The sequence below is a fragment of the Xiphophorus hellerii genome, chromosome 21, assembly GCF_003331165.1.
Source record: "Xiphophorus hellerii strain 12219 chromosome 21, Xiphophorus_hellerii-4.1, whole genome shotgun sequence".
NCBI classification, from domain to species: Eukaryota; Metazoa; Chordata; class Actinopteri; order Cyprinodontiformes; family Poeciliidae; genus Xiphophorus; species Xiphophorus hellerii.
In genome coordinates this window covers 19,503,892-19,527,722 of record NC_045692.1, presented here as the reverse complement: position 1 = coordinate 19,527,722, position 23,831 = coordinate 19,503,892, and the positions used below count along the sequence as shown (strand labels likewise).

At 38.1% G+C, this 23,831-nt stretch overlaps 2 protein-coding genes across 2 annotated transcripts; one reads left to right on the top strand and one right to left on the bottom strand.

Annotated features, from left to right (window-relative positions):
* The first annotated feature begins 711 nt into the window (after positions 1-711).
* Positions 712-11,593, top strand: LOC116711382 (phthiocerol synthesis polyketide synthase type I PpsD-like). Its single transcript, XM_032550691.1, has 6 exons — positions 712-1,160; positions 2,008-2,161; positions 2,900-3,060; positions 3,873-4,079; positions 4,163-4,344; positions 4,911-11,593. The coding sequence occupies exons 1-6, from the start codon at positions 1,103-1,105 to the stop codon at positions 10,446-10,448; spliced, it is 6,300 nt and encodes a 2,099-aa protein (XP_032406582.1). The 5' UTR covers positions 712-1,102; the 3' UTR covers positions 10,449-11,593.
* Positions 11,432-23,484, bottom strand: LOC116711383 (6-deoxyerythronolide-B synthase EryA1, modules 1 and 2-like). Its single transcript, XM_032550692.1, has 6 exons — positions 22,975-23,484; positions 22,747-22,900; positions 21,309-21,469; positions 21,022-21,225; positions 19,109-19,290; positions 11,432-18,389 (listed from the first exon to the last, which is right to left on the bottom strand). Exons 1-6 carry the CDS (start codon positions 23,030-23,032, stop codon positions 12,930-12,932), a joined length of 6,219 nt encoding a protein of 2,072 aa, XP_032406583.1. The 5' UTR covers positions 23,033-23,484; the 3' UTR covers positions 11,432-12,929.
* Positions 23,485-23,831: the final 347 nt, after the last annotated feature.

Genomic DNA, 23,831 nt, shown 5'->3' with positions numbered 1-23,831 from the left:
AATTAGTTTTTACAACTGAACATTTTCTATAAAAACAAATATTAAAGCAGCCATTTTTGGCAGCCAAGGTATTTAGCAATAATTAGTTTCTAAGGCAGAAACTCATAAAAAACAAAGATTTTAATGTAAAAATGAAAAACAAGGATTCTTTAATATTTTTTATTTAATCTTTCATATTCAGTGATATTTGAATTACATCACTCTTAAAATATATGTATTTTTAATGTATAAATATTTGTATTATTAACATTTAACACCTTGGATGGAGCAGCTTGTCAACTAATAACCAATTTCCCCTTTGGGATCAATAAAATATATTCTATTAAAATAACAATAAATAATTATTATTACCATAGGACTTTTACATCTTTTACTTACTCTTTTTATAGAAGTATATTTTTCTGCATATTTCAAGTGATTGGTTTTGTTTTAAAATAAGTAGATTGCATTGAAAAGTGAGTTTTTATAGCTGGAATTTGTCTATTAAAGACAAATATCAAAGCAGCCATTTTTGGCAAACAAGGTATTTACAAATAATTAGTTTATAAGTCAGAAACTCATTAAAAAAAACAAAGATTTTAATGTAAAAATGAAAAACAAGAGGATTCTATATGGTATTATTTATTTATTAAAATGTAAAATATTCTGTCATATTTGAATTACATCACAAAATATGTATTGTATACATTTATAAATATTTATATATTTAGTATTTAACACATTGGACGGAGTTCTGTTCTGTTACAGCAGGTTTTAGTAAAACGGCCCACACAGCCTCTCTATTGTATAACATGTTGATAAAACTTGGCCTAAAACTTGCAGGCTCTCATAAATGTGTTCACTGGACTCCTTCATCTCCATGGCCACATATACAATCAATCATTAATGTTTCATAACCAAACGTAGCTGCTATAAGAGCGAGCTGTGATAACATCTCCTCAGGGATGGATGCTGCGGCGCATCGAGGCGTTACTAAACCGCTCTCAACGTTTCAACACAGAGTTACAACAGACTGCTGTTTAAATGCAGCCAGGACGCTTTCGAGTGATAAAAACATGATTTAGGATTCAATTTTATTTTTAACTTTCTGAAGATTTTTAGGATGGAAGAAGCAGAGGATGGAGTTGCTGTGGTGGGAATCGGCTGCAACTTTCCAGGAGGTAAAGATAATTTCAGAGCTTCTTTTAATTTGGTTTTTTCTTTTAGTAATAATATTTAGGTTTATTAAACATATCATTATAGTTAACTATTAACATGAAATAAAATGTATTTTTGTTTTCTGTACGATTAGATTATTACATTAATCACAGAATCACGAGACATTTGATCTATATTAACAATGTTAATGTTTATTTAAAATTATTTATTTTTGTTATTCTTTTTGTCCTCTTTTATTTATTTCAGCACAAGCTTAGATTAAATATTTGTGTTTACAAGCAACAACCAAAAAAAGGATATCACTCAGCAACATATAAACAAAAAGAAAAATTATGAAAGTTTTTTTTTAAGAAAAATATAGTTTTTGTGTATTTTGAGATTGAAGTGTTTGTCCACACTTCTTTGTAAAATAATAAAAAAATTTGAGTACTCTCATAGGTTTTGAAAGTGTTTTAGGTCCGTACTTTGACAGGGCCATTAAAATGTTTTGACTGAAACAACTCCATTGTAGTTCTGGCTGCTTGTTAAGAGTTTTTTCCAGTTAGAAAATTAACTGTTAATCTTTTTATAGTACCTTACCAGATTAAGAGACTATAAACTCGCAGATTTAGCTTTAAGGTAATCATTTGATTTTACAAGTATGTTTCTTCTGACTTGAAGAAACAAGTCCAGTGAATATTCTGCATATTTAATATTAGCTGTATTATCTATTGATACTGATCATGTCTTAATTGGGATATGTATTGGTATTGATTTATTATGTTAGATGTGCAATGTGAAGACATATGAGTACGTAACTGAAAATTAAAACAATATTTTCTCTCCACATGTGTTTTTTTTTACCTACAGGAGAAGGTCTTGATAATTTCTGGAAGGTTCTGGTGGAGGGGAGGAACTGTTCTGTTTTAATCCCCAGAGAGAGGTTCGACGTTGGCAGCTGGTTTGACCCAGATGACACCAAACCGGGGAAAACCCGCACAGCCAGGGCCGCGCTCATTGACGGGTACGAACCTCATCGAAAAAGTTCTTTACATCTGTTTGTTCTTTATTCAGTGTCATTGGGTCTCATTTGAGTAAAGTTACACTGTAAAAAAATAACAGCAATAATTTTGCCCGTCATAAAAAAGTCATACTTTCACCATGTTATTCCTATATTTATAAGTTAAAACTGTATATGTAATTTTGAGCTAAGTATTTAACTTTCAAAGTAAATATTTAGTTAGAAATCTAAATATTTAGTTTGCAAACTAAATATTTAACTTGAAAATTAAATGTCTAATTAGAAAATAAATATTTTGTATGGAACTAAATATTTTGTCAGAAAAATAAATGCTAAATGTGGAGCTGATGAATATTTAATTTGAAACCTAAATATTTAGATTGCAAACTAAGTATTCACAAGCTAAATATTCAGTTTGTAAATTAAATATTTAGTTTGCAAACTTGTATTTACTGACATAGCAGTTTGAATATTTTGGTTGTAAATATAAGTATTTAATTTTGAATTCCGATATTTATAAATTTAGTAATAACATGTTGAAAACATGACTTTGAAAAATTAACATCCATATTTTTTTCTCAATGATTGGCTAAACAAATCAAATTATTTCCAATTACAACAATCTGGAAATTTTAACTTGTACTGTTTAGGTGCAAATTATATGTTAAAGTAATGTAATTGAACTTGTTTATACAGTTCTACATTTTAGAGATTTTTATTTTATTTATTTTTTTTCTCCAGGTTCAATGAATTTGACCACAAGTTTTTTGGCATCAGTGACAGTGAAGTGGAGCAAATGGATCCTCAGCAGAAACAGCTCCTTCATTGTGTCTACAGAGCTCTGGAAAACGCTGGAGTTCCCATGGAGAGAGCCAGTGGGACCAGGACAGGCGTGTTTATTGGTAACACAGAAAACATATTACCCTTACTTCCATATTAAAGATAACCTACTATGCTTCTTCAACAGGTTTGGATAGGTTTATGTACTATACAAAACATTTTCATTAAATTTTTTTGCAATAAATCATCTTAGATAATGAGATTCTAATCTGGTTAGTTCTGAATATTTTGAGCCCCTTCCAGAATTAGGTGTTTTAGGGCGTCTTGTCACTCTAAATCCAAATAAGCTGATGCTGGCCACGCCCCCAAACTCAACGTTTTACACTCGCACGTGAAAATGGCTGCAAATAGATAGGAAGTTATATAACTGTGCATCTTTGAAAAGCAGAAGTAGAGCCTCCGGCACAACCAACAAGGATACAGAAAGTGATTTCTGGATAAAAAGTCAGTAAAACATTGCACAGTGGTAAAACCAGTTGACCAAATGTGGTGGAGCTCCTCTTGGGTTGCTAGGTGACGGACTGAGTTCCACTTGGGTTGCTAGGTACCAGACGGAGTTCCACATGGGTTGCTAAGTAACGGAGCACTGTGATTTAACCGGAAGGTTTTGGGAGGGAAAAAGTACCAAAAAACATTAATTTATTGCTAAAACAAAACACCTGAGTGGTGTTTTTTCAAGTATTTGGGGTGTTTTTTAGAAGCATAGAAATGTGAATAGTATTAGTTTTCCGAAGAGTTTTTGCGGCGCTAGTGGCTCGTATTTTTTCAACAGTAGGCAGACAGGAAGGAGGGTGAGGAGAGGGGGGAAGACATGCGGCAAAAAGTATTCAGACAACCACATGCTGAGATAATTCTTTTTCTTCTTCTATGGTAGGAATAATGAACAGAGACTACGAAATTAATGCTGCACACGTGCACCCAACTGTGATCAACCATTGGACCGGAACCGGACTCGCCATGAGCATCGCAGCCAACAGAGTCTCCTACATCTTTAACTTCACTGGACCGTCATTCTCCATAGACTGCGCCTGCTCTTCTTCACTTGTGGCTCTTCATCTCGCCTGCCAGGCCATTAAACAAGGTCTGTCCTGCAGCAGTGGTTCGCCTGCCAAATCGACAGGCAGCTTTATTATTGGTGCTATTTATAAGATTTATCTTATCTAGGCGATTGTGAAATGGCTGTTTGTGGAGGCGTTAACTGCATCATTGACCCAAGAGTGTTTGTGGCGCTCAGCAAGGCCAAGATGATTTCACCTGAAGGGACGAGCAAGCCGTTCTCCAGCAGAGCAGACGGTTATGGGAGAGGAGAAGGCTGTGGTGTGGTTCTCCTGAAGCCACTGAAAAAGGTGAAGATTTGCAGAGTGATTAAAGAAACTGTTTCTATTTTACCAATGTCCAACAATATTAAGTTCTGATTTTATGTTTAATTTTTTGGATAGTTTTATAAATGCACCCAATGTTCCTAACCTTTGACAATTAATTAACTATAGTGAATGAAATCTGCAATCTATGTAACTACGTTAACTTTAGTCCACTGGACTAGGTAACACGTTATACAAGTTGCGTTGGATATAAAAATTACAGCTAGCAATTTTCCTAATCCCACAAATATTTGACCCTATAAAACTGGGGTCTCAAACTCCAATCCTCAAGGGCCGGTGTCCTGCAACTTTTAGATGTGCCTCTGCTGCACCACACCTGAATAGAATAATTAGCAAGGCTCTGGAGAACTGATCTACACAAGGAAGAGGTTTAAGCCATTTCATTTCAGTGTTTTGTACCTGTGGCACATATAAAAACTGCAGGAGACCGGCCCTTGAGGACTGGACTTTGACACCTGTGCTGTAAAACATTTACACAATGTTCTTTTCCTCATTTTTTGTTTCATCCTGGTCCCGTTTTCAATTTGCAGGCTCTTCAAGACCATGACCACATCTGGGGAATCATCAGTAAAACCGCAGTCAACCAAGATGGACACTCTGTCAGTCCGATTACTAAACCCTCCACGACTCAACAAGAGGAACTGCTGCGCAGAACCTACTCAGACACTGACATTGCAAATGTCCAGTACATCGAGGCCCATGGGACTGGAACCCCAGTGGGAGACCCGACAGAGGCAGGAAGCATCTCCAACGTCATCGCCAAAGCCAGAACTTCCGGGTCAGGGACTCTGTTGATCGGCTCGGTGAAGAGCAACATTGGGCACACAGAGTCAGCAGCAGGAGTGGCCGGACTAATTAAAGTTCTTCTGATGATGAAGCATGAAACTATCGTCCCATCTGTTTTCTACTCTGATGAAACTTCCAGTGTTGATACCAAAGCCCTGAATATTAAAATTCCTATGAATATTGAGAAATGGGAATCTACCACAGCGAGGGTTGCAGGGGTGAACAACTTTGGTTTTGGAGGAACGAATGCACATGCCATCGTCAAACAGCACATGCAGACAAACTTAAAAAAACATAGCAGTGAGAAGCAGGTGAAATACTTTGTCCTGTCAGCAAATTCACTGAAATCTCTGACTATGATGATAGAAGACACCATAAAACAGTTGGAGGATAATATCACCGTAGAACTTGGTTCTGTTTTGTACACATCAGCCTGCAGGAGAAGTCACCAAAAGCATAAATACAGAAAGGCCATTGCAGTTTCATCTGTAGGCGATCTTAAGGAGAAGCTCATAGCCAGTGTTGGCAAAAACATCAGCGTGGCTCTCTCAAATCCAAGATTAGTGTTTGTCTTCTGCGGAAATGGTGTCACTTACCATGGCATGTGCACGCAGCTGTTGAAAAACCAGCCTGTATTCAGAGAAAAAATCAAAGAAATCACTCAGATTTTCCAAAGGATGAGCTCTCTAAACATCCTGAACACACTTGAGAGTGAGTTCGAAAGGAGTGACACCAAAAACCCAGATGTTGTCCAGCCTCTCCTCTTTGCCATTCAGGTTGGGATTGCCACCCTTCTCAAGCACTGGGGTGTCAAACCTGATGCTGTGCTCGGACATTCGGTTGGTGAAGTCGCTGCCGCTCACTGCTCCGGCCTCTTGTCTCTCGAAGACGCTGTGAAAGTCATATTCTTCCGCAGCACCCTTCAAAGGAAAGTTGCTGGTGGTAAAATGCTTGTGGTCAGTAACATGGCTGTATCAGATGTGGCTTTGATCCTCCCTAAATATTCTGGAAGACTTGGCATTGCAGCCTTCAACAGCCCACAGTCCTGCACTCTCTCAGGAGAAGCAGATGCAATTGAGAGCTTCCTAAAAGAGCTAAGCAACTCATCCAAATATCAGAATCTCTTCCTCCGTGTGCTCGATGTCCCTGCTGCTTACCACTGCCACATGATGGACCCAATTCTCCAGGAAATTAGGGACACCCTTGGCACCCTGCATAAGAATGAGCTTGACACTGAGCTGTTCTCAACAGTTACAGGAAGGGAAGCTGAGAACAGAGATTTCAGCACGGGTGAATACTGGGCAAGGAACATCCGTGAGCCCGTTGCTTTTGAGCAAGCTTTGAGGTCAGCAGCTAAAGGGAAGAAAGGTGTAGTGTTTGTAGAGATAGGGCCAAGAAGAGCACTGCAAAGAAACATTATGGAAACTCTTGGAAACAACGTAGCAGTTGTTGCCTCAGTGGAACCCAAGAAAGATTATGAATCAGTCATCTCCGTTGTTTCCAAGTTGTTCGAACTGGGCATTCAGGTAGATTGGACCGTCTTCTACAAAGGCTATGAGACAACACCACTGGTTTTCCCAAAGTACCAGTTTGACTGCTCCAATAGAGACGTGATCATTGGAGCTGCCCAAAACAATAAAGCAAGTTTTCATTCTGTTCTCTGTCAGACTGGAAGTGAAAGCAACATCTTCAGCTGTAATTTAACATCTGACTCAACCTTCTACTTGAAGGAGCACAGGCACAATAATATACCCATCATCCCCGGCGCCTTCTATGCGGAGTTGGGTCTAGCATCGGTCATGGCCACCACTAAACCAAAAGTGCCCCTGAGCTCGCTGCACCTCAGCGTCAAGTTTCACAGCCCATTTATTTTGACACAGAACTCTGCTGAAATGAAGGTCCAAATAGAGCCAAAAGGAAAAGAAACTGGCTTCAAAGTGTTTTCTTCTTCTACAGTGTATGCTTCAGGCACGGTGGTTTCAAAGGGAGAGAGGCAGATTGAGGAACAAACCATTTCGATAAGTTTGATCTCCAAAAGATGCACCTCTGTTGTAAGTTTTCAGGAGTTTTATGGACATCTCTCTCAAGGCGGCTTCCAGTATGGTGATGTCTTCCAGAATAAAGCAAATGTGCACTATGGTGAGGATCTAAAGGAGGCCTTTGCAGCTGTTTCAGTTCCAGAAGAGCTCCGACCACATTTGCATGACTATTGCATTCATCCTGTTGTGTTGGATTACTTAATGCAACTTCTCCCTGTCACCGTTGAGCATATATTTACAGGCAGACCGGGGTTTCCTGCCAAAATAGGGAGCCTTGCTGTTTTTGAACCCTTGCAGAATGAGATGATTATCTACCTGAGAGCAACTGATGTGGGTGTAGATCACTTTGAGGTTTGTGGCTGCTTTGCAGATAAGGAAGGCAGAGTGTTGGTTGAGGTGAAGCATGTGATATTCCAGTACCTTGGCAGTCGTTGTCATGTGGTTGAAGAGTACTTCTACCATAATGACTTCAGTATCATCCCTGAAAGCTCCACTTCTTCAAAGCCTCCAAAGGCTTTGGTGTTCTCTGATCATTTAGGTATCTCAAAAGCTCTACAACCACATTTAGACCAAGAATCTAGATTTGTTTCCTTCACACATGCAAAGGATATTTTAAGCAATGGATTCCCGTCTCTTCTTTCAAAACTCAGCATTGCGAATATTAAGAAAAACTTTGATGAAGTGTTATTTTTGTGGGGCAAAGAAGATCTTACATCCCAATCACCTGATGCTGTCTTGCATAATCTTGCAAGTTGCTGTGAGATTTTCCGGCAAATTGTCCAGGAGCTGAAGAGGATTCAGTTCCCCAAAGCCATCAGAGCAGTGACCTATCGCTCATCTGACATCACCGTGGATCACATAAGTCCAGGTTTTGCTCTGGCTGGAATGGTCAGGTCTTTTGCAGCAGAGATTCCTGATCTTTCGTTTCAACTGATTGACATAGGCTCCATTTTTACTGAGGACATTAAAGCTCTCTCTGAGGTCCTGAGATCACATCCTTGTGAAAAGTACCCAGAATTGGTCATAAAAGATGGGCTGATCTTAAAACCGTCAATTGTCCGAACCCCACTGGAAGTCACTGACCATACAGAAAGTAGTTACACCTCCACAACTTCTAAACCTTGCAACTTTCAGACGGCTGACGCACATACGGTGAGTCAACTGAATGCCATTCCTCGAGACGAGGAAACAGATCCAATCAATGGCACATCAGTTGAAATTCGACCAAGTAAAATATGCGTTCATTCATCTGATTACTTTCCAGTCAGTGCCTCACATCTAAACTTTGGTCAGACACTCTACTGGAACAAGCACTCATCTCAGAAGCATGAGTTAATCGCGCTTGACTTTAGTGGTACTGTCACTGCAGTCGGAAAAAATGTCAGAAAACTCAAAGTTGGGGACCACGTTGCCTCTTGTTATCCAGTTGTGGCGGCTAGTAAGGTTCATGTGCCAGAGGACATATGCTACAGCATCAAGAGGTTCCCACATTTTCAAGAAACACCTTGTGTTTCCTACTTTGTGTTGGCTTGGGAGATGCTTCATCGAGTCTTGCCTAAACGCAAACAGAATTTGGGGATCATTTGCCCCAACCCTGATTCAGCTCTTGTGAAAGTCTTTGTACTTACTTCTCATAAATCTGGTTGGAATGTGATTTTAAGCACACAGTGTAATGGATCTTTTGTAGATCTCAATCAGTTGGATGCATTTGTCATCCTGCCACCATTTGATGAGTCTCTCATTGTGAAAATTTGCGATTTCCCAGTGGCTCGGTATGTCGTAGTACTCTGTGAATCTCGAATGCAAACCCTGCTTGTTCAGGACCTGTGCCAAAACATAAAGGGAAGTGTTCATGTGCAAACAGTTCAGATACAAACTGTTTTGCAGAAGGGTTATCTGAGAGCACACACGTCTCACATTTATCACTGGCTGAAGTCGCTGAACGTCAGCAGGAAGTTTATTATCGAAAACTTCACTTTTCAGAATGTGAAATCTAAAGGTAATGATGTAAAACCACAGATATTATCATCATACTTCAGTTCAAAGAAACTGGCTGTGATTGCTTTGGAAAAAGATGACAAGACCACACTGTCTGAGATTCAGCTACTGCCAGTAAAAAAGCAGTTGTTCAGAAAGAGAGCGGTGTACCTTGTGACAGGCGGTCTCTCTGGTCTGGGCTTTGAAACAGTAAAGTTTATCTCACAAAGAGGAGGGGAATACATCGTAATTTTCTCCAGGAGCAAGCCCACAGCAGAGGTGCAGCAAGAAATACTCAATATTCAGCAGCAATATGGAAACAGCATCACCAGCATGGTGTGCGACATTTCCGTCTCTGAGTGTGTGCAGAAGGTCATCCTTGAAATCCAACAGAAGTTTAAGGGTTTCCCAATCAAAGGGGTGTTTCACAGTGCGGTTGTCCTGCATGACGGTCTGATTGAAACCCTTAACAGAGCCCTTTATGAGAAGGTTTTTAAACCCAAAGTTAATGGGGTGTTAAATTTACACCATGCTACAAAGCACTGCCATCTGGACTACTTTGTGTGTTTCTCCTCCATCTCAGCGTTCCTTGGAAATGCATCCCAAACAAACTACGCAGCAGCCAACTCTTTTCTTGACTTGTTCTGCCACTTCAGGCGCAAACTCGGGCTGCCTGGGCAGTCCATCAGCTGGGGGCCTCTGAACCTCGGTCTGCTCCTAAACAAGGAACACTTCCACCGCTTTCTGGAAGCAAAGGGGATGATGCTGTTGGATGTTGTAGAAGTCCATAAAAGCCTGGAGCAATGCCTCATCCTGAATCGACCCCAGCAGGCTGTCTGCAGGTTTCACTTCAGGATCATCAGATACAACATTCTCTCTCAAAATAAAGCCTTGAGCTTACGTCTTTCTGTATTAGTCAATGAGGCTTTCCAAAACTTCAAAGAGGAAGAATCTAAAACCGAACAAAGTGACTCTGTCTCACCAAAAGAATATGTTTTCTCTCTGCTCAGCGAGACAATAGGCATTGATCAGAGTGAGCTGAGTTATGACTCCCCTCTGACATCCTTAGGCATGGACTCCATGCAGGCGATGACTTTGCAAAATATGATGTTTCAGGAGAGAGGAGTCAATGTGCCTCTGGTGAAGTTGTTGGATCCCAACGCCACAATATCGACAGTGGTAACCATACTGAGTGAAGCAAATGTCAACGAAAAGTCTCCCCTAGATGAAGACAAGAATGACGTTGATGTTTTAACAAGATTATAAAAACTAAAACAAAATAATCAGCTACATGTATTGATGGCTCATAATTATTCTTTTATCAGCTTTTTTGTACGAATTCTTATGAAAAGTCTCCATGTTTTTAGTGCATTTTAGATTAAATGTAGTGTAGGTTTCCTCTGTTTTCCTGTTTTGTTTTTTTTTTGCAAAATGCTTCAAATCATCAGGCAAATATGAATATCACACATTTTGGATACCTACTTCTACGAGTTTTTACTACTGTTTGTTTTTTCTCCATTTGTGAATCCTAACTATTGTTCTTCACAGTTGTTTAGAAATGAGATTTCATAAGTGATTCAGTTTCTCATCTCTGTTATTGGATTTATTTTGATCTGGGTATGATACATGTTTTTCTAATCTTTTATTCTTCTTCATGATGTCAAAAAGATTATTTTTAAGTGATTTTTTCTTTATCTAGTCTAGTATTAATCTGAAATTGTACTCAGCTTTCCAAAAATGTGTTTAATCAAAGTTTATTCATGATTTATCAAGGAGTAAACTGCTTTTTTCAAATTCAGATAGGATGCTTTGGATTTTTTAAAACCTTTTTTAGTTCATCTTAATAATTTATGTCAATCAATTTTTAATGAAAATGTGACAAAGTCAGAATTAAATCTAAAAAATATAACTGTCACTAACAATATTTTAAAAATATTATGTAATCTCTGTATATTAATACCTTTTTGTACTATTTTATTAAATTTCAAGAAATGTAAAGCCCAGATGTCTGTCTATAGATGTAAAAATGTTTCTACTTGTTTTATATTAACCGAGATCCACAGGTCATCGTCATTTCTTATCACCAATAAGTTAATAATTCACACTGATTATTGGCTTTATGATGATGGTGGGAAATATGATACAGTAATCTGTCATGTCCCATAAAAAGTCTTTTTGCTACTGATTTTTTACATGTGGGAAAAGACCATTGGTTTTGATTAACACTTCTAAATAAAATACATAAAAAATGATGAACAAAGAAATAAATATTTATTCAACTGGATTAAGAGCTTTAAAATACCAGTATTCTGACAAACATGGTTCATCTTTTGTCATTTTCATGACTGTCAGACTGATGACAAGAATATTTATGGCATACAAACATTTTAATAAAAAGTTCTCAATGGCAAGATATTTTATTATTTTACATTATTACATACATGATAATAGATTTGGAAACATGAGAAAAATAGACACAAGATTTAAGAACTGGGTTTTTAGTGGTCTTCAAATAAAGAAACTTTAAAAAATATAAACAAACCATCCAAGTTGCCACGACATGATGAAAATGTTTCTATAAAGTCTAAATCCAGTACTTATAAAGTACTGATAAAAGTTGATCTGCTACTGTTGTGCAAAGTCCATGTACGAACAAAGATAAACAAATAATAATACTAATCAGTCAGTGTATGTAAGATTGTTTTGTATTAATATAAACCATCTGAAAGGTATTATAAGTATAATAAAAAAATTTTACGATGGCGAGAAAGAAAAAAAAGCTAAAAGTTAAATCTCCACTTCCTCTTTATGTAAGTGCTAGCACAGATGCTAGCAGACGTTTAAAAGCTATTGCTCCATATGTCATAGATAGTATTACTGACTTTGTTTTAATGTTGCTCTTATATCAATGACTGACTAACAACACCATCTTCGAATAGAACATGCAAAATAATTTTACCAATCTGTGCTAAACCAGGGCTGATGCTAGCTTTTCACAAGTTTCGATAGACAAAAGGACCAGTTTAATTTTATGTAGAAGAAAAATGCACTTTTTATTCTTGCTGATGGAAGCCTCATTTGTACAATGTTCAACTCATCTGGCAATAAAAAGAAATCACCACCTGTATATGGATTAAAATAAACCTCAAAATCAATAAAAATACTAAGCTAGCATTAGCACAGTTGTTCAAGCTAGCATTTTCGAAGAGATAGAGAACAGTTTAAAGCACCAATAATCTATTCCCATGAAGCTTATAGGATTGTTCATAATCAAATGAGTCTGAGGATATTGTTTAATTTAGTAGCTCTTCCAACACTTTGAGTGCTAACCAGATACTGTTTCCCTCAGTAAAGCAAGTTTCTGCTTAGCTAGAAAGGTCCAGAGGGCAGGAACAGCAATAGCTGGTGTTAGCTCCAGTTCTTTAGGTTTCCTCTGTTTCATAAGGGGGTGGAGGGTTGTAGGTAATTCCTATGAATAGTTTAACTACACAAATCATGTTATTTATGCCAGTAACCCTCCAAACATCACCTAGTGCAATCATTATAGCCCATAGATATTTTATTTGCTGTTGGTCTCCAATTATTTGTTACTTGTCTGTTCTTAGAAATGTCTCTGCCATCATTGCAGGACACATGAACCAGGGTTGTGGTGAAACTGTTTGTTTTTTAGCAAGGTTCTACAGTGATAGTTGCAAAATAGTTGAGTTTCTTCTCTGTCTTTCGTTAAAGCACAAGTTTTGTACTTAACTACATGCTGTTCTGCACAAAACTGACCAGAGTGGTAAGTGTGGTGTTAGGATCCAGAATTGTAACCAAAGGCACATTTATTTCTGTCTCCTGGTAGATTTTGTTCTGCAGAGTCATGGCCAGCATTGAGTCAATGCCCAGTGCTGACAAACAGGAGTCATCATCAACTTTTTCCGCATCTATATTGAGCATTTCACTGACTATTATCCTCACTGTCTCATAAGCTGTAAAGGAACGCTGAACTTTGGGGGTTTTGTGTATTTCATCTTTAATTGCTGTTTCCACTAAAGTCGCCATTCGCTCCCTGAGAGATGGATTTTGGGAAAGGACATGCAAGCTGAGGTTCTTGAAGTTGAATTTGCAAATTACTTGCTGCGGTCTGTTCATAAACAGACACCTTTGAAGTGTCTTGTGAACTTCATGTACACCCATTGTCATCATCCCCTTGGTCTCCAAGAACTTTTGAAAGTGGCCTTTGTTGAGCAGTAGACCAAGATTCAAGGGACCCCAGTTGATGGACTGTCCGGCAAGCCCAAGGTTTCTCCGGTAATGACAGAATGTGTCAAGAAAAGCATTGGCTGCTGCGTAGTTACACTGTGATGCATTTCCAATGAATGATGAGATTGAGGAGTAGCATACAAAGTAGTCTAATTTGTTGTGAAGAGTTGCGAAATGGAGATTCAGAGTTCCACTGACTTTGGGTTTTAGCACCTTTCTGAACAGCGACTCATCAAGGGATTCAATGAGGGAATCATGCAGCACCGCAGCACTATGAAACACTCCTTTGATTGGACAAGATGGAAACCTTCCCCCAATTTTGGTGATGGTATCCACCACCTGCTTTGACTCTGAAACATCACACTGGATGTTTAGGACAGAAACCCCATTTCTTTTCTGAAGGAGATCCAACTGAAAGCGGATTTCATCAGATGGGACACTTCTTGACAGGATTGCAATGCAACCTCCACCATTGTGTGCAATGAACTTAACCGTCTCCAGCCCCAAACCAGACAGGCCTCCAGTTACAATATAAACACATCTCTGTTCAAAGAGTGGTGTGGCTTTTGTAGGCAAAGAGCTGTGAGGACATTTAAGCCAATCCAATCCTTTATCAAGAACAACTTGCTGCACTGTTGCTGTTGTGAAAGAGGACTCAATTTTAGGCTCTTTCACATGAAGGATCTCCTCCCTATGCGGCAGACAATCTGGATCAAGCCTTAGAGACAGAAGCCAGTTAGAAATATTTCTTCTTTGTGCCTCTAGATTCACTTTCTGGAGAACATACGCCACATCAAGGCGGTGCACATGAATGTTTTTATCATTCAATGTAGTGTTGCTTGTGGCGACTGAGAGTGACATGTGACTGCTGAAGATAAAGATGACATGCTTCACTGTGTCACTATTGTCAAACAATCCCTCAAATGATTGATTAAATGGTGGTAGAAAAAGCAAAGCATCAAAATTTGTCGATTCCTTGGTAACACTAGCTTGACAAGAAACGTTCCAGCCTGACCTGTTTGCTGTGAGGGCAATAACTTGTATGAGAACAGCAGCTGAGTCTGGGGAGATGATTGCCAACTTTTTGTGCCTTCCTCTAACTTCACACAGCAGCCTCTGCAAGATCTCCCATGCCAGGATGAAGAAGGACACAAATGGTGTCTCTCGAAAAAAGGGAAATGCTTTTGTGCCATAGCACACTGCTTCAGGAATCAAGATCTTTGAAACTGCAGGAACTGGATAACACGAAGCAATTTGGTCTCCCAGTTTTAGAGTTTTGACGTCTTTGCCAACACCTGAGATAATACCACTAAAATCTAAACCCAGAAGGTCATGATTCTCTGTCACATGCTTGTTCCAGTAAAATGTCCTGCCAAAATTTAAATGGGAAGTGCTGACCGGGAAGTAGTCGGACGAATGTATGCAGACATTAGTCAGCTGAATTTCAACTAAGCTTTCTGGAACTGGACTCTTATCAAAGTTATGTTTAGAGACTTGACACAAATTTTCTATTCCATAAGGATTGGTGGTCTGTAGGACAAAGTCTCTTGATTGGCCAGCTGTTTTTGCCTCTTCACATAAATCACTGTCTTTAACTGGAGTTTGTGCTATCCTTGTTGTTGATGCCTGACCTTTGCTGATCCTTATATCTTGTTGTTGGTTGGTTTTAATTACACAAGCCAATGTTTGGATGTCTTCACTTGTCACAGAAGCCAGATCAATATGCTGGAAATGAATGCCTGCAATCTCAGCTGAGCAGGACCTCATCATACCAGAAAGCACAAAACCAAGACTCACGTGGTCCACCGTCAGTTCTGTTGATCTGTAAGTTATGACTTTGATGGCACACAAACATTTGGTCTCTTTGACAGCCAAAACAATGTGACGGAATACCTCACAACAAGTCACAAAGCTCTCCAGAATCATTTCAGAGGACAAGTGAGTCAGGTTCTCCACACCCCAAATGAAGAGAACTTTCTTCAGATCGTCATTGTTGTTCAACGATTGAATCACTAGGCTTTTTACTTCATCCGCACTTAACTTCTTTCTGATCCCTACAATGACTGAATCAGTGCATATGTAAGGTCTTAAACCTTTAGCAATGCCCATGCTATCTTCAAAGATGATGGCTTTTATTTTAGAGCCGTCCACATCTCTCTCTTCTGCTAATGCAACGGTTTCACTATGAAAAAACAATGACTTGGTAACATCTGAATTTTGGAGCAAAAAGGAAATCCTTACACCCTTAAATTCCACCAATACCTTCCCATCTTTGGTAGAAAAGCAACCACACACCTCAAGAAAATCTTGAGTCTCTTGAGTTGTCCGAAGATACATGACCATTGTCTCCTGCAGGGGTTCTGAAATAGCAATGCTAGCGATCTGTGATGGGAGTCCCTGCTTGGATCCTTGTTGTCCCATTGCTACCACTGCAGCCATTTGAATGAAATAATCCAGTAGCACAGGATGAATGAAATGTTTATGGAGACTATTCAGAATGTCCTCTGGAACTTGAAAAGCGGTCACGGCTTCCTTGAATTTGTTGCCAAGACGCACATTGTTTAGATGCCTGAAAAGCGGGCCATACTCAAATCCGGCCTGAGAGAGAAGTGAATAAATTTCTTGCTGAGTCAGAATCATTTTGCACCTTTGGTAGATCACATCAAGACAAATGGTTGCTTCCTCTAGCAGTGGTTGCTGATCTTTATACCTGCATGTGCCTGAGGCATGAACTGCAACAGGTGACTGTATTTTAAACAAGGCTTCCCCTTCTGATTGTTCCAGTATCATCTTCAGCTTCTTAGAATTTGAGTTGAGAGTAAGCACACTCTCAAATTTTATACTGAGAGAGGCAGGCTTCTTTGGCTTCAGGTTGGCCATCACCAAGGCATAAGCTAAGTCAACATAAAATGCCCCTGGCACAATGGCAATGCCGTTGTTTTTATGATCCCAGAGATAGGGTGCTGTCTTCAAAGACAGTTCAAACGTGCATTCTTTCTTGTCCCTTATTATTTGGGACTCAAGTCCATCACAAAAAACATCAGATGGTTCATTATCTCCCCTTAAAGCTTCAAAATTCACTTCATTCTTTGTGTTGTCAAACTGGTAGACTGGAGGAGTACTGGGTAATGTCCCACAACCCCTGAAGAGCTCCTTCCAGTCTACATTAATGCCAACTTCAAACAGTCTGGCCAGAGTCGAGGCAATGGTGTCACAGTCTTTGTTTGGGTGGACTGATGGGAGAACTTTGGCTTCATTGCCAAGAGTTTCACAGATGTACCTTTGGAGAGCCATTCGAGGTCCAACTTCTACAAAGACCACATTTCCTTTTGCCGGTTTCTCTTTGAGAACAGCACAAACAGCTTTCTTGAATAAAACAGGCTCCCGGATGTTCTTTGCCCAGTATGTGCCGGAACTGAAATCCCCATCTGAAAGTCTCTCTCCAGTAACTGTGGAAAACAGGTGACATGCTATGCTTTTAGTATTCAAAAAGCCTATGCTGCTCTCAATGTCGTCTAGAATTGGATCCATCATGTGGCTATGGTAAGCAGCAGGGACATCTAAGATACGGAGGAGGATATTTGTATCTGCAAATTGAATCCTCAGCATCTCATGGAGAGCATCCACTGAATCTGCATCACCTGACAAAGTGCAGGACTGAGGGCTGTTGAAAGCAGCAACACAGATGTTGCCACCAAAGACTGTGAGAACTTCAAAAATCTTTTCTACAGCCACATTGCTGATGACAAGCATCTTTCCTCCTGTGACTCTACACTGAAGAGTACTGCGGTGGTGCAACACTTTCACAGCATCGCAAAGAGACAAAAGACCTGAGCAGTGAGCTGCAGCGACCTCTCCAACAGAGTGGCCAAGCATGATTGAGGGCTTAACACCCCACTGCTTCAGCAGGGTGGCAATCCCAACTTGTACTGCAAAAAGAAGAGGCTGAATAACATTTGGCCGGCTAATATCGATGTCATCACATTCACTCTCAAGAAGTTTACTGATGTTGATGGGAGTGTACGTCTGAAAGGCAATTTCAACTTTTTGGATTGTCTCTTTGAAAGCAAGAACCTGCCTCATGAGCTGCCTGCACATACCCCTGTAGCAAACCCCATTTCCACAAAACACAAAGACAACCTGGATGTCAGATTGAACCGACTGAACCGACTGAAACTCTGTCTTTTGTGCTAATTTGAGCTGTTGTTGTAGATCTGAGAGGGAAGATGTCAAAAAGGCTTTCCGATATTTGTGTTTGAAGTGACTCCTCCCACAAGCAGAGGTGTATGAAAGTGCCTGAAAGTCAAGTGTGTGACTGCTGCACAGTCTTTGGTGGGTGTCTGCAATGGTCATTATGAGTGATTTCTCAGAAGCAGCTGACAACACAAAGAGTTTTTGCCAAGCTTTTTTGGGAACTACTTGATGAATGTGTTCTCTTAAAATTACATGCGCATTTGTTCCCCCAAACCCAAAACTGTTGACCCCAGCTATCCTTCCTAGTGGTTGATTTGTCTCCCATCTTTCTAATTTGTCCGGTATTTTTAAATTCAAGGTATGTGTATCCACACTTGAGTTGCCTCTGGAGTAGAAAACTGAGGGAACAATAGTTTGGTGCTTCATCATTAAGAGTACCTTGATCAGTCCAGCCACTCCGGCTGCAGATTCGGTGTGTCCGATGTTACCCTTCACCGAGCCAACCCAGAGAGTCTCTGAGTCTGGAGGTCTGGCTTTGGCAATGACGTTTGAGATGCTAGCTGCTTCTGTTGGGTCTCCAACTGGAGTCCCAGTCCCATGAGCTTCGATGTACTGGACATTTATGATATCGGAGTTGGAGTAGATTGTCCTGAGCAGCTCCTCTTGTTGCGTCACTGAAGGTTTGGTGAGAGGAGTCACCGAATGTCCGTCTTGGTTGACGGCAGTCTTGCAAATCACACCCCATATTTTATTGCAGTCCTTCAAGGCCTTTAAGTAGAAAAGAAACAGAAAATAATATTGATAAATATAAGTAATCTATCTAATGAATTTAAATATTTCCTCTTAGTTCTACGACTCCTTCAAGAAAAGAAACTATTAGATGATCTTCAAGTCTGCAAAATAACAAACAACATAAATATTTCTAGATCAGGGGTGTCCAAACTTTTTGCAACATGGGCCAAAATCCCTCTAATTACTCAGGGAGCCATATTGTTTTTCATTTTGTAGGGATTTTTCCCTACAAAATGATGGGAACACATTTAATTTGTCAATAAACTAAACATGCAATATCCCAATGAGAAAGGCGGAGTGTTTCTTAGCTTTTTGGGTAATTTTTTTTTCCAGATTATTTGGTCTAGTAAATCTTTTAGTCTATTTCTAACAACAAAAAGAAAAATGTTCCTCAAGAATCCTTCCATTAACCAAATCTAATAGAATAAAAATGCTCCAGTCTTTTTTTTTCAGTACAAAGTTGCTTGATCGCTATTTGCTAGGAAATTACAATTAAAGGAAAACATTCACCATTAAAGAAGAGTTAAATTTGTCACTGAAACTCTCATTCTAAAAAATCTGAAAAGTTTCCTCTGGAGAACCATACTCATAGCATTCTTAAACTGCAGCCGAGGTCCACACAGGATTGTTCAAAAGGCCACAAATGGCCCCCGCGCCACACTTTGGACACCCCTGTTCTAGATGAAACCTCAAACCTTTTTTAGAGGCTTCAGGAGCAAAACGCCACAGCCTTCTCCTCTTCCGTAGCCGTCTGCGCTGGTGGAGAAAGGCTTGCTGGTTCCTTCAGGTGAAATCATTCTGGCTTTACTGAGAGCAACAAACACTCTTGGCTCGATGATGCAGTTAACTCCTCCACACAGCGCCATCTCACAGTCACCTAGAGCAAATTTGGATACATTAGGATCCAATTTTTAATAAAATATAAAGTACTTTGTGTCTCTTTTGTCCCAGACCTTCTTTAAAGTGGTCTTGATCACTGGACATATGAACATATTGAATATCTTTAAACTTTTTAAATTGAACTTTGGCTTCTTTTCTACTATTTTTGTTCAATATGTAATAATTTTGTGCTAGTGAAGCCAATTACCTCTTGGCTATGAATAATTTGTATAGAAAGGCTGCAGAAAACATTAACACTTAATCTAAAATGGAAACTTTCTGGCACTTTTTTTGTTTTTGTTTACAAATATAGTCATATTTAACTGAGAAGAGGCATTCCTAAATATGTCTAGATTTGCCACTCATCACACAAGAACAGTGGTGTAAATTTCATAGGTTATTTTGGTTTACATTTGACTAAATATTTTGAGATTTGAGACTAAATATAAGCAATAAATGTCTATAAAGCACAGTGAGGCGTATTAGTGTTGTCATGCCTATTACGACAGCATCAAAAGGAAATAAATTTCCACCAAAAACTAAAACTTTTCTAGAAAAAAAGAAGATATTTCTGAGTTCTGAAAGTAAAAAAAAATGCAAGAAAAAATTCAGAATTGTTCAACTTTTCAAACTCAGGAAAATTCCAAAATTTTACTTTTGAAAGTCAAAAATGTTACTTTTTTTTCAAGAAACTTTTCTTTTCAAACTCTGAAATTTTCACGTTTTTTCTAGCAAATTTCTGAGATTAATCTCAAAATGTTTGAGTTTTTGGCAGAAATGAACTCTTTTTTTTTCTATCTACAATGGCCCTAAAATGTTATTGATATTTTGGTTTATTAAATATAATATAATAAGGAACTGTGAAGAATATGATGGATTTGTTTTGCTCAACAGTACATGGAAAGACTGCTGATTGTTATCAGTGGAGTTCATTATGCCAGGAACCACAGTGCCACCTAGCGGTGACTGGAGAAAGTGGCTGCTCCTACAGATTTCATTCCCAGTTCGTCTTATATTATACTCAAGTAAGTAAAGTAGCTCTATTTCAACAAAATTTTACTCAAGTAAAAGTAATCCTCCAAGAAATTACTCCAGTAAGAGTAAAAAGGTATTTGGTAAAAAGTGTACTGAAGTACTGAATAACTGATCAAATTGTCAATCATTTAATGTGTAAAAATTACATAATCAGACAGACCAAAATATAAAGTTAGGTGGAAATTTTGGTATTTAAGGATGAAAATGACAATAATTCATATGAGTGACAAAAAACACCAAAGAAAAATATTTCCAAATCAGATTCTTTCAATAAAAAAAGTGTATGAAACTTTAATAAAAACCACAAATGTGTGTCTTTGTCTAGTGAATATTTGGTTAAAACACTTTTGTTTTTCATTCAGTGGATGGAAAATCCAAAAACTTTACTCAAGTAAGAGTAGAAATACTTCATAACAAAATTACTCTAGTAAAAGTAAACAGTTCAGCACTCCTAAAATAACCTTTTTTTAAAGTTACTCAAGTAAATGTAACTAGTAACTACCAAATTGTTTATATGCATACTATTTTATATTAATTTACTACAAGTTTTATTTATTTTTGCCCTCATTTTGTCCTTTTTAAACCGTAAATAAAAAGGCTGCCCTGAGAAAATCATATTAAAGAAGATAACATGTAAGGGAAAATTGTTTTTGGAAGTTTCTGCAGACTAATGAGGTAAATTAGAAATGCCTACCTTGCTTTATGGCCTGACAGGCGAGATGCAGAGCCACCAGAGAAGAAGAACAGGCGCTGTCAATAACGAGAGAAGGACCAGTGAGGTTAAAGGTGAAGGAAATCCTGTTGGCTGCGACGCTCACGGCCGTCCCGGTGCAGTTGTAATGTGTTATTGTCTCCGGCTTGTTATTCCTGATCATCTCATAGTCTCTGTTCATTAAACCTGCAGCATTAAAGCAGAACAGGTTAGAAAAATGCTTCCTCACGAGTCGGTGGGTTTAAATTGTAAAATATGAGACGAGTTACCGATGTAAACACCGGTTCTGGTTCCGCTGAGGCTCTCAATAGGTATTCCTGCATCCTCTAAGGCTCTGTAGCTGCACTGCAGCAGCAGCTTCTGCTGAGGATCCATGAAGTCCGCTTCTACTTCAGGAATCCCAAAAAACGAGGGATCAAATTCATTAAACCTATAAAGAAATCAAAACAGATCTGTCATGACTCAGAGTCACAGAGTTAGGTAGTAACCAGTTACATTTACTGGAGTAACATTTTGGGAAAAAATGACTTTTTAGGACTTTTTACTTTATACTTAGGGCTGGACAAGATGGCTGAAAAACTTACAAGTGTGTCATCAGCTGATATTTCATACTAATCCATTAGTTTTTTTGTTTAAATATGTGAAATACTGTGTTTGAAAGGTTGAAAATTTGCAAGAAAAAAACTCAGAAACTTTTAGATTAATCTCAGAAGCTTTCCAGAAAAAAACATGGAAATATCTAAGTTTGAACAGCCAAAAAAATCTAAAAAAAAACCTGTCTTGAGAACAATCTCAGAAATTTTCTAGAAAAATCTGGAAACATCTGAGTTTCAAAAGTTTAAAATTTGCAAGAAAAAAAAACTCAGAATCAGAAAGTGGTGGAGTGACCTCCTATCCTATCATTCTTTGAAAATTTCTGAGATTAATTTAAAAAATTCTAAATTTTTCTTGCTAATTTTTGACTTTTGAAATTCAGAAATTTCCATGTTTTTCTAGAAAATTTCTGAGACTAATCTCAAGACTTCTGAGTTTTTTCTAGGCTATTTTTGACTTTTCAAATGCAGAAATTTCCTTTTTTATATATATTTCTGATATTAATCTCAAAATTTCAGTTTTTTTTCTTGCAATTTTTTGACTTTTGAAATTTAATCTTTTTTCTAGACATTTTCTGAAATTGATCTCAAATCTAAATGTCTGATTCTGAGTTTTTCTTGCAAATGTTCCACTTTTAAAACTCTAAAATTTTCTAGAAAATTTCAGAGATTGATCTCAAAATTTCTGCATTGTTTTCGTTCAAATTTTTAACATTTCAAACTCAGAAATTTCTCATTTTTTTCTAGAGAATTTCTGAGGTTAATCTAAACATTTCTGAATTTTCCCCCACAAACTTTGAACTTTTCAAACTCAGAAATTTCCACGTTTTTATAGAAAAATTCTCAGGTTAATCTCAAAATTTCTGAGTTCTATTTTTTCCGGAAATTTACGCCTTATTTTTTTTAAATCTACGACTACCGTAATACACGGTCATACATTTATTTATTGGCAGCAGTGTAAAAAGAGCAAAACACAAAATATAAGATACACTTTTCAGGTGATAATAAATCTGAAAATGATGTGATCAACTGAATTTGAGCTCCATTTTGGTCTGTTACCCTAAATAAACAGAAGTATTTTTCTCCATATATCAGACCTGATGACTCTCCTCACCCTTTTATAAATGCAGCTTTTGCTGTTTGGTTCTTTCCGGGTTTGGTGACGTCAGCGTCGTGCCAGAAGTTGCTGTCGAACCTTTCAGCTGGAATGTCCGACACGCAATTCCTTCCCTCCTGCAGAACTTTCCAGAAATTATCCAGTCCCTCACCTAACGTCGAGTAGAAGACAATAAATTACCTTTAAAACTAATGCGGCCGACAGCAGCCAGTGAAAATGTCTCACCTCCAGGGAAATTACATCCCATCCCGATAACAGCGACGTCCTCATCGGCGTCCGCCATCTTTGTTTAGGAAGTTGATTGAACGTCTTTAAGCTTCTTCATAGTAAAACTAAAGCGTCCAGTGAAAACTGGAGGCTTCTGCAGCTTTGCTTTCACCCGCTGCCTGCTTATAAATACTGAGACAGTCAATGAAAAGAGACAGCAGGGGTTTGTTCGGGTCGGTGTGTTTTTCTCGGAACAAAATCTCTTAATTGCAGGTTAAAATGATCCATTGATAACCATTAATTATCCCTGACAAAGGAGCACACTGTGGATTTCAGCTAATCCGTTTTAGTAGGTGTCGTTTGAATGAATGTATTTTATAAGTTTATGATCATCTGGTGGATTTTATTTTTGTCTGTATTTGTTTTTATTTGTATTTACATTCTCTGTACTTTCCCTGCTTTGTTCTGTTATTTTTTGTTTCTTAAGTGCATTTCCATTGTGAAGTGTAAGCTAAAATTTAGTCTAAATTTTAAAATTAATATTTTTTTTAAAGAAATGGTTTTTATTTTTAGTATTTTACATGTTTTATTTACATAAAACCTGTTAATTTCATTATGTTAAGACTTTTGGACTAGATTTTTTTTTTTTTTTACACATTTTTAACATATTGAGAAGCATAGCAAAACATATTGCTCAAGATTTTATTTTCAGAAGCGCTTATATAATTTTTTATCTTTCTGTGACCCTACCTGCCTTAATTTCCCCACTGGAGGACAATAAAGTGTATTTCTATTCTATTCTACAGAATGTGTATTTTTCTCCAATATATGTTTGGTGTTTGAGCTTTACTCACTGCTCAAAACAAGAAATAATC

What these genes read in the sequence shown, in the direction of transcription:
- LOC116711382 (XM_032550691.1), top strand. Translation starts at nt 1,103, where the DNA reads ATGGAAGAAGCAGAGGATGGAGTTGCTGTGGTGGGAATCGGCTGCAAC. An exon ending in CAGGACAGGCGTGTTTATTG is followed by an intron (nt 3,061 to 3,872) that starts GTAACACAGAAA and finishes CTTCTATGGTAG; the next exon opens with GAATAATGAACAGAGACTAC. An exon ending in TCCTGAAGCCACTGAAAAAG is followed by an intron (nt 4,345 to 4,910) that starts GTGAAGATTTGC and finishes TTCAATTTGCAG; the next exon opens with GCTCTTCAAGACCATGACCA.
- LOC116711383 (XM_032550692.1), bottom strand. Translation starts at nt 23,032, where the DNA reads ATGGCGGACGCCGATGAGGACGTCGCTGTTATCGGGATGGGATGTAAT. An exon ending in CAGAACCGGTGTTTACATCG is followed by an intron (nt 21,226 to 21,308) that starts GTAACTCGTCTC and finishes TTAATGCTGCAG; the next exon opens with GTTTAATGAACAGAGACTAT. An exon ending in TCCTGAAGCCTCTAAAAAAG is followed by an intron (nt 18,390 to 19,108) that starts GTTTGAGGTTTC and finishes TTCTACTTAAAG; the next exon opens with GCCTTGAAGGACTGCAATAA.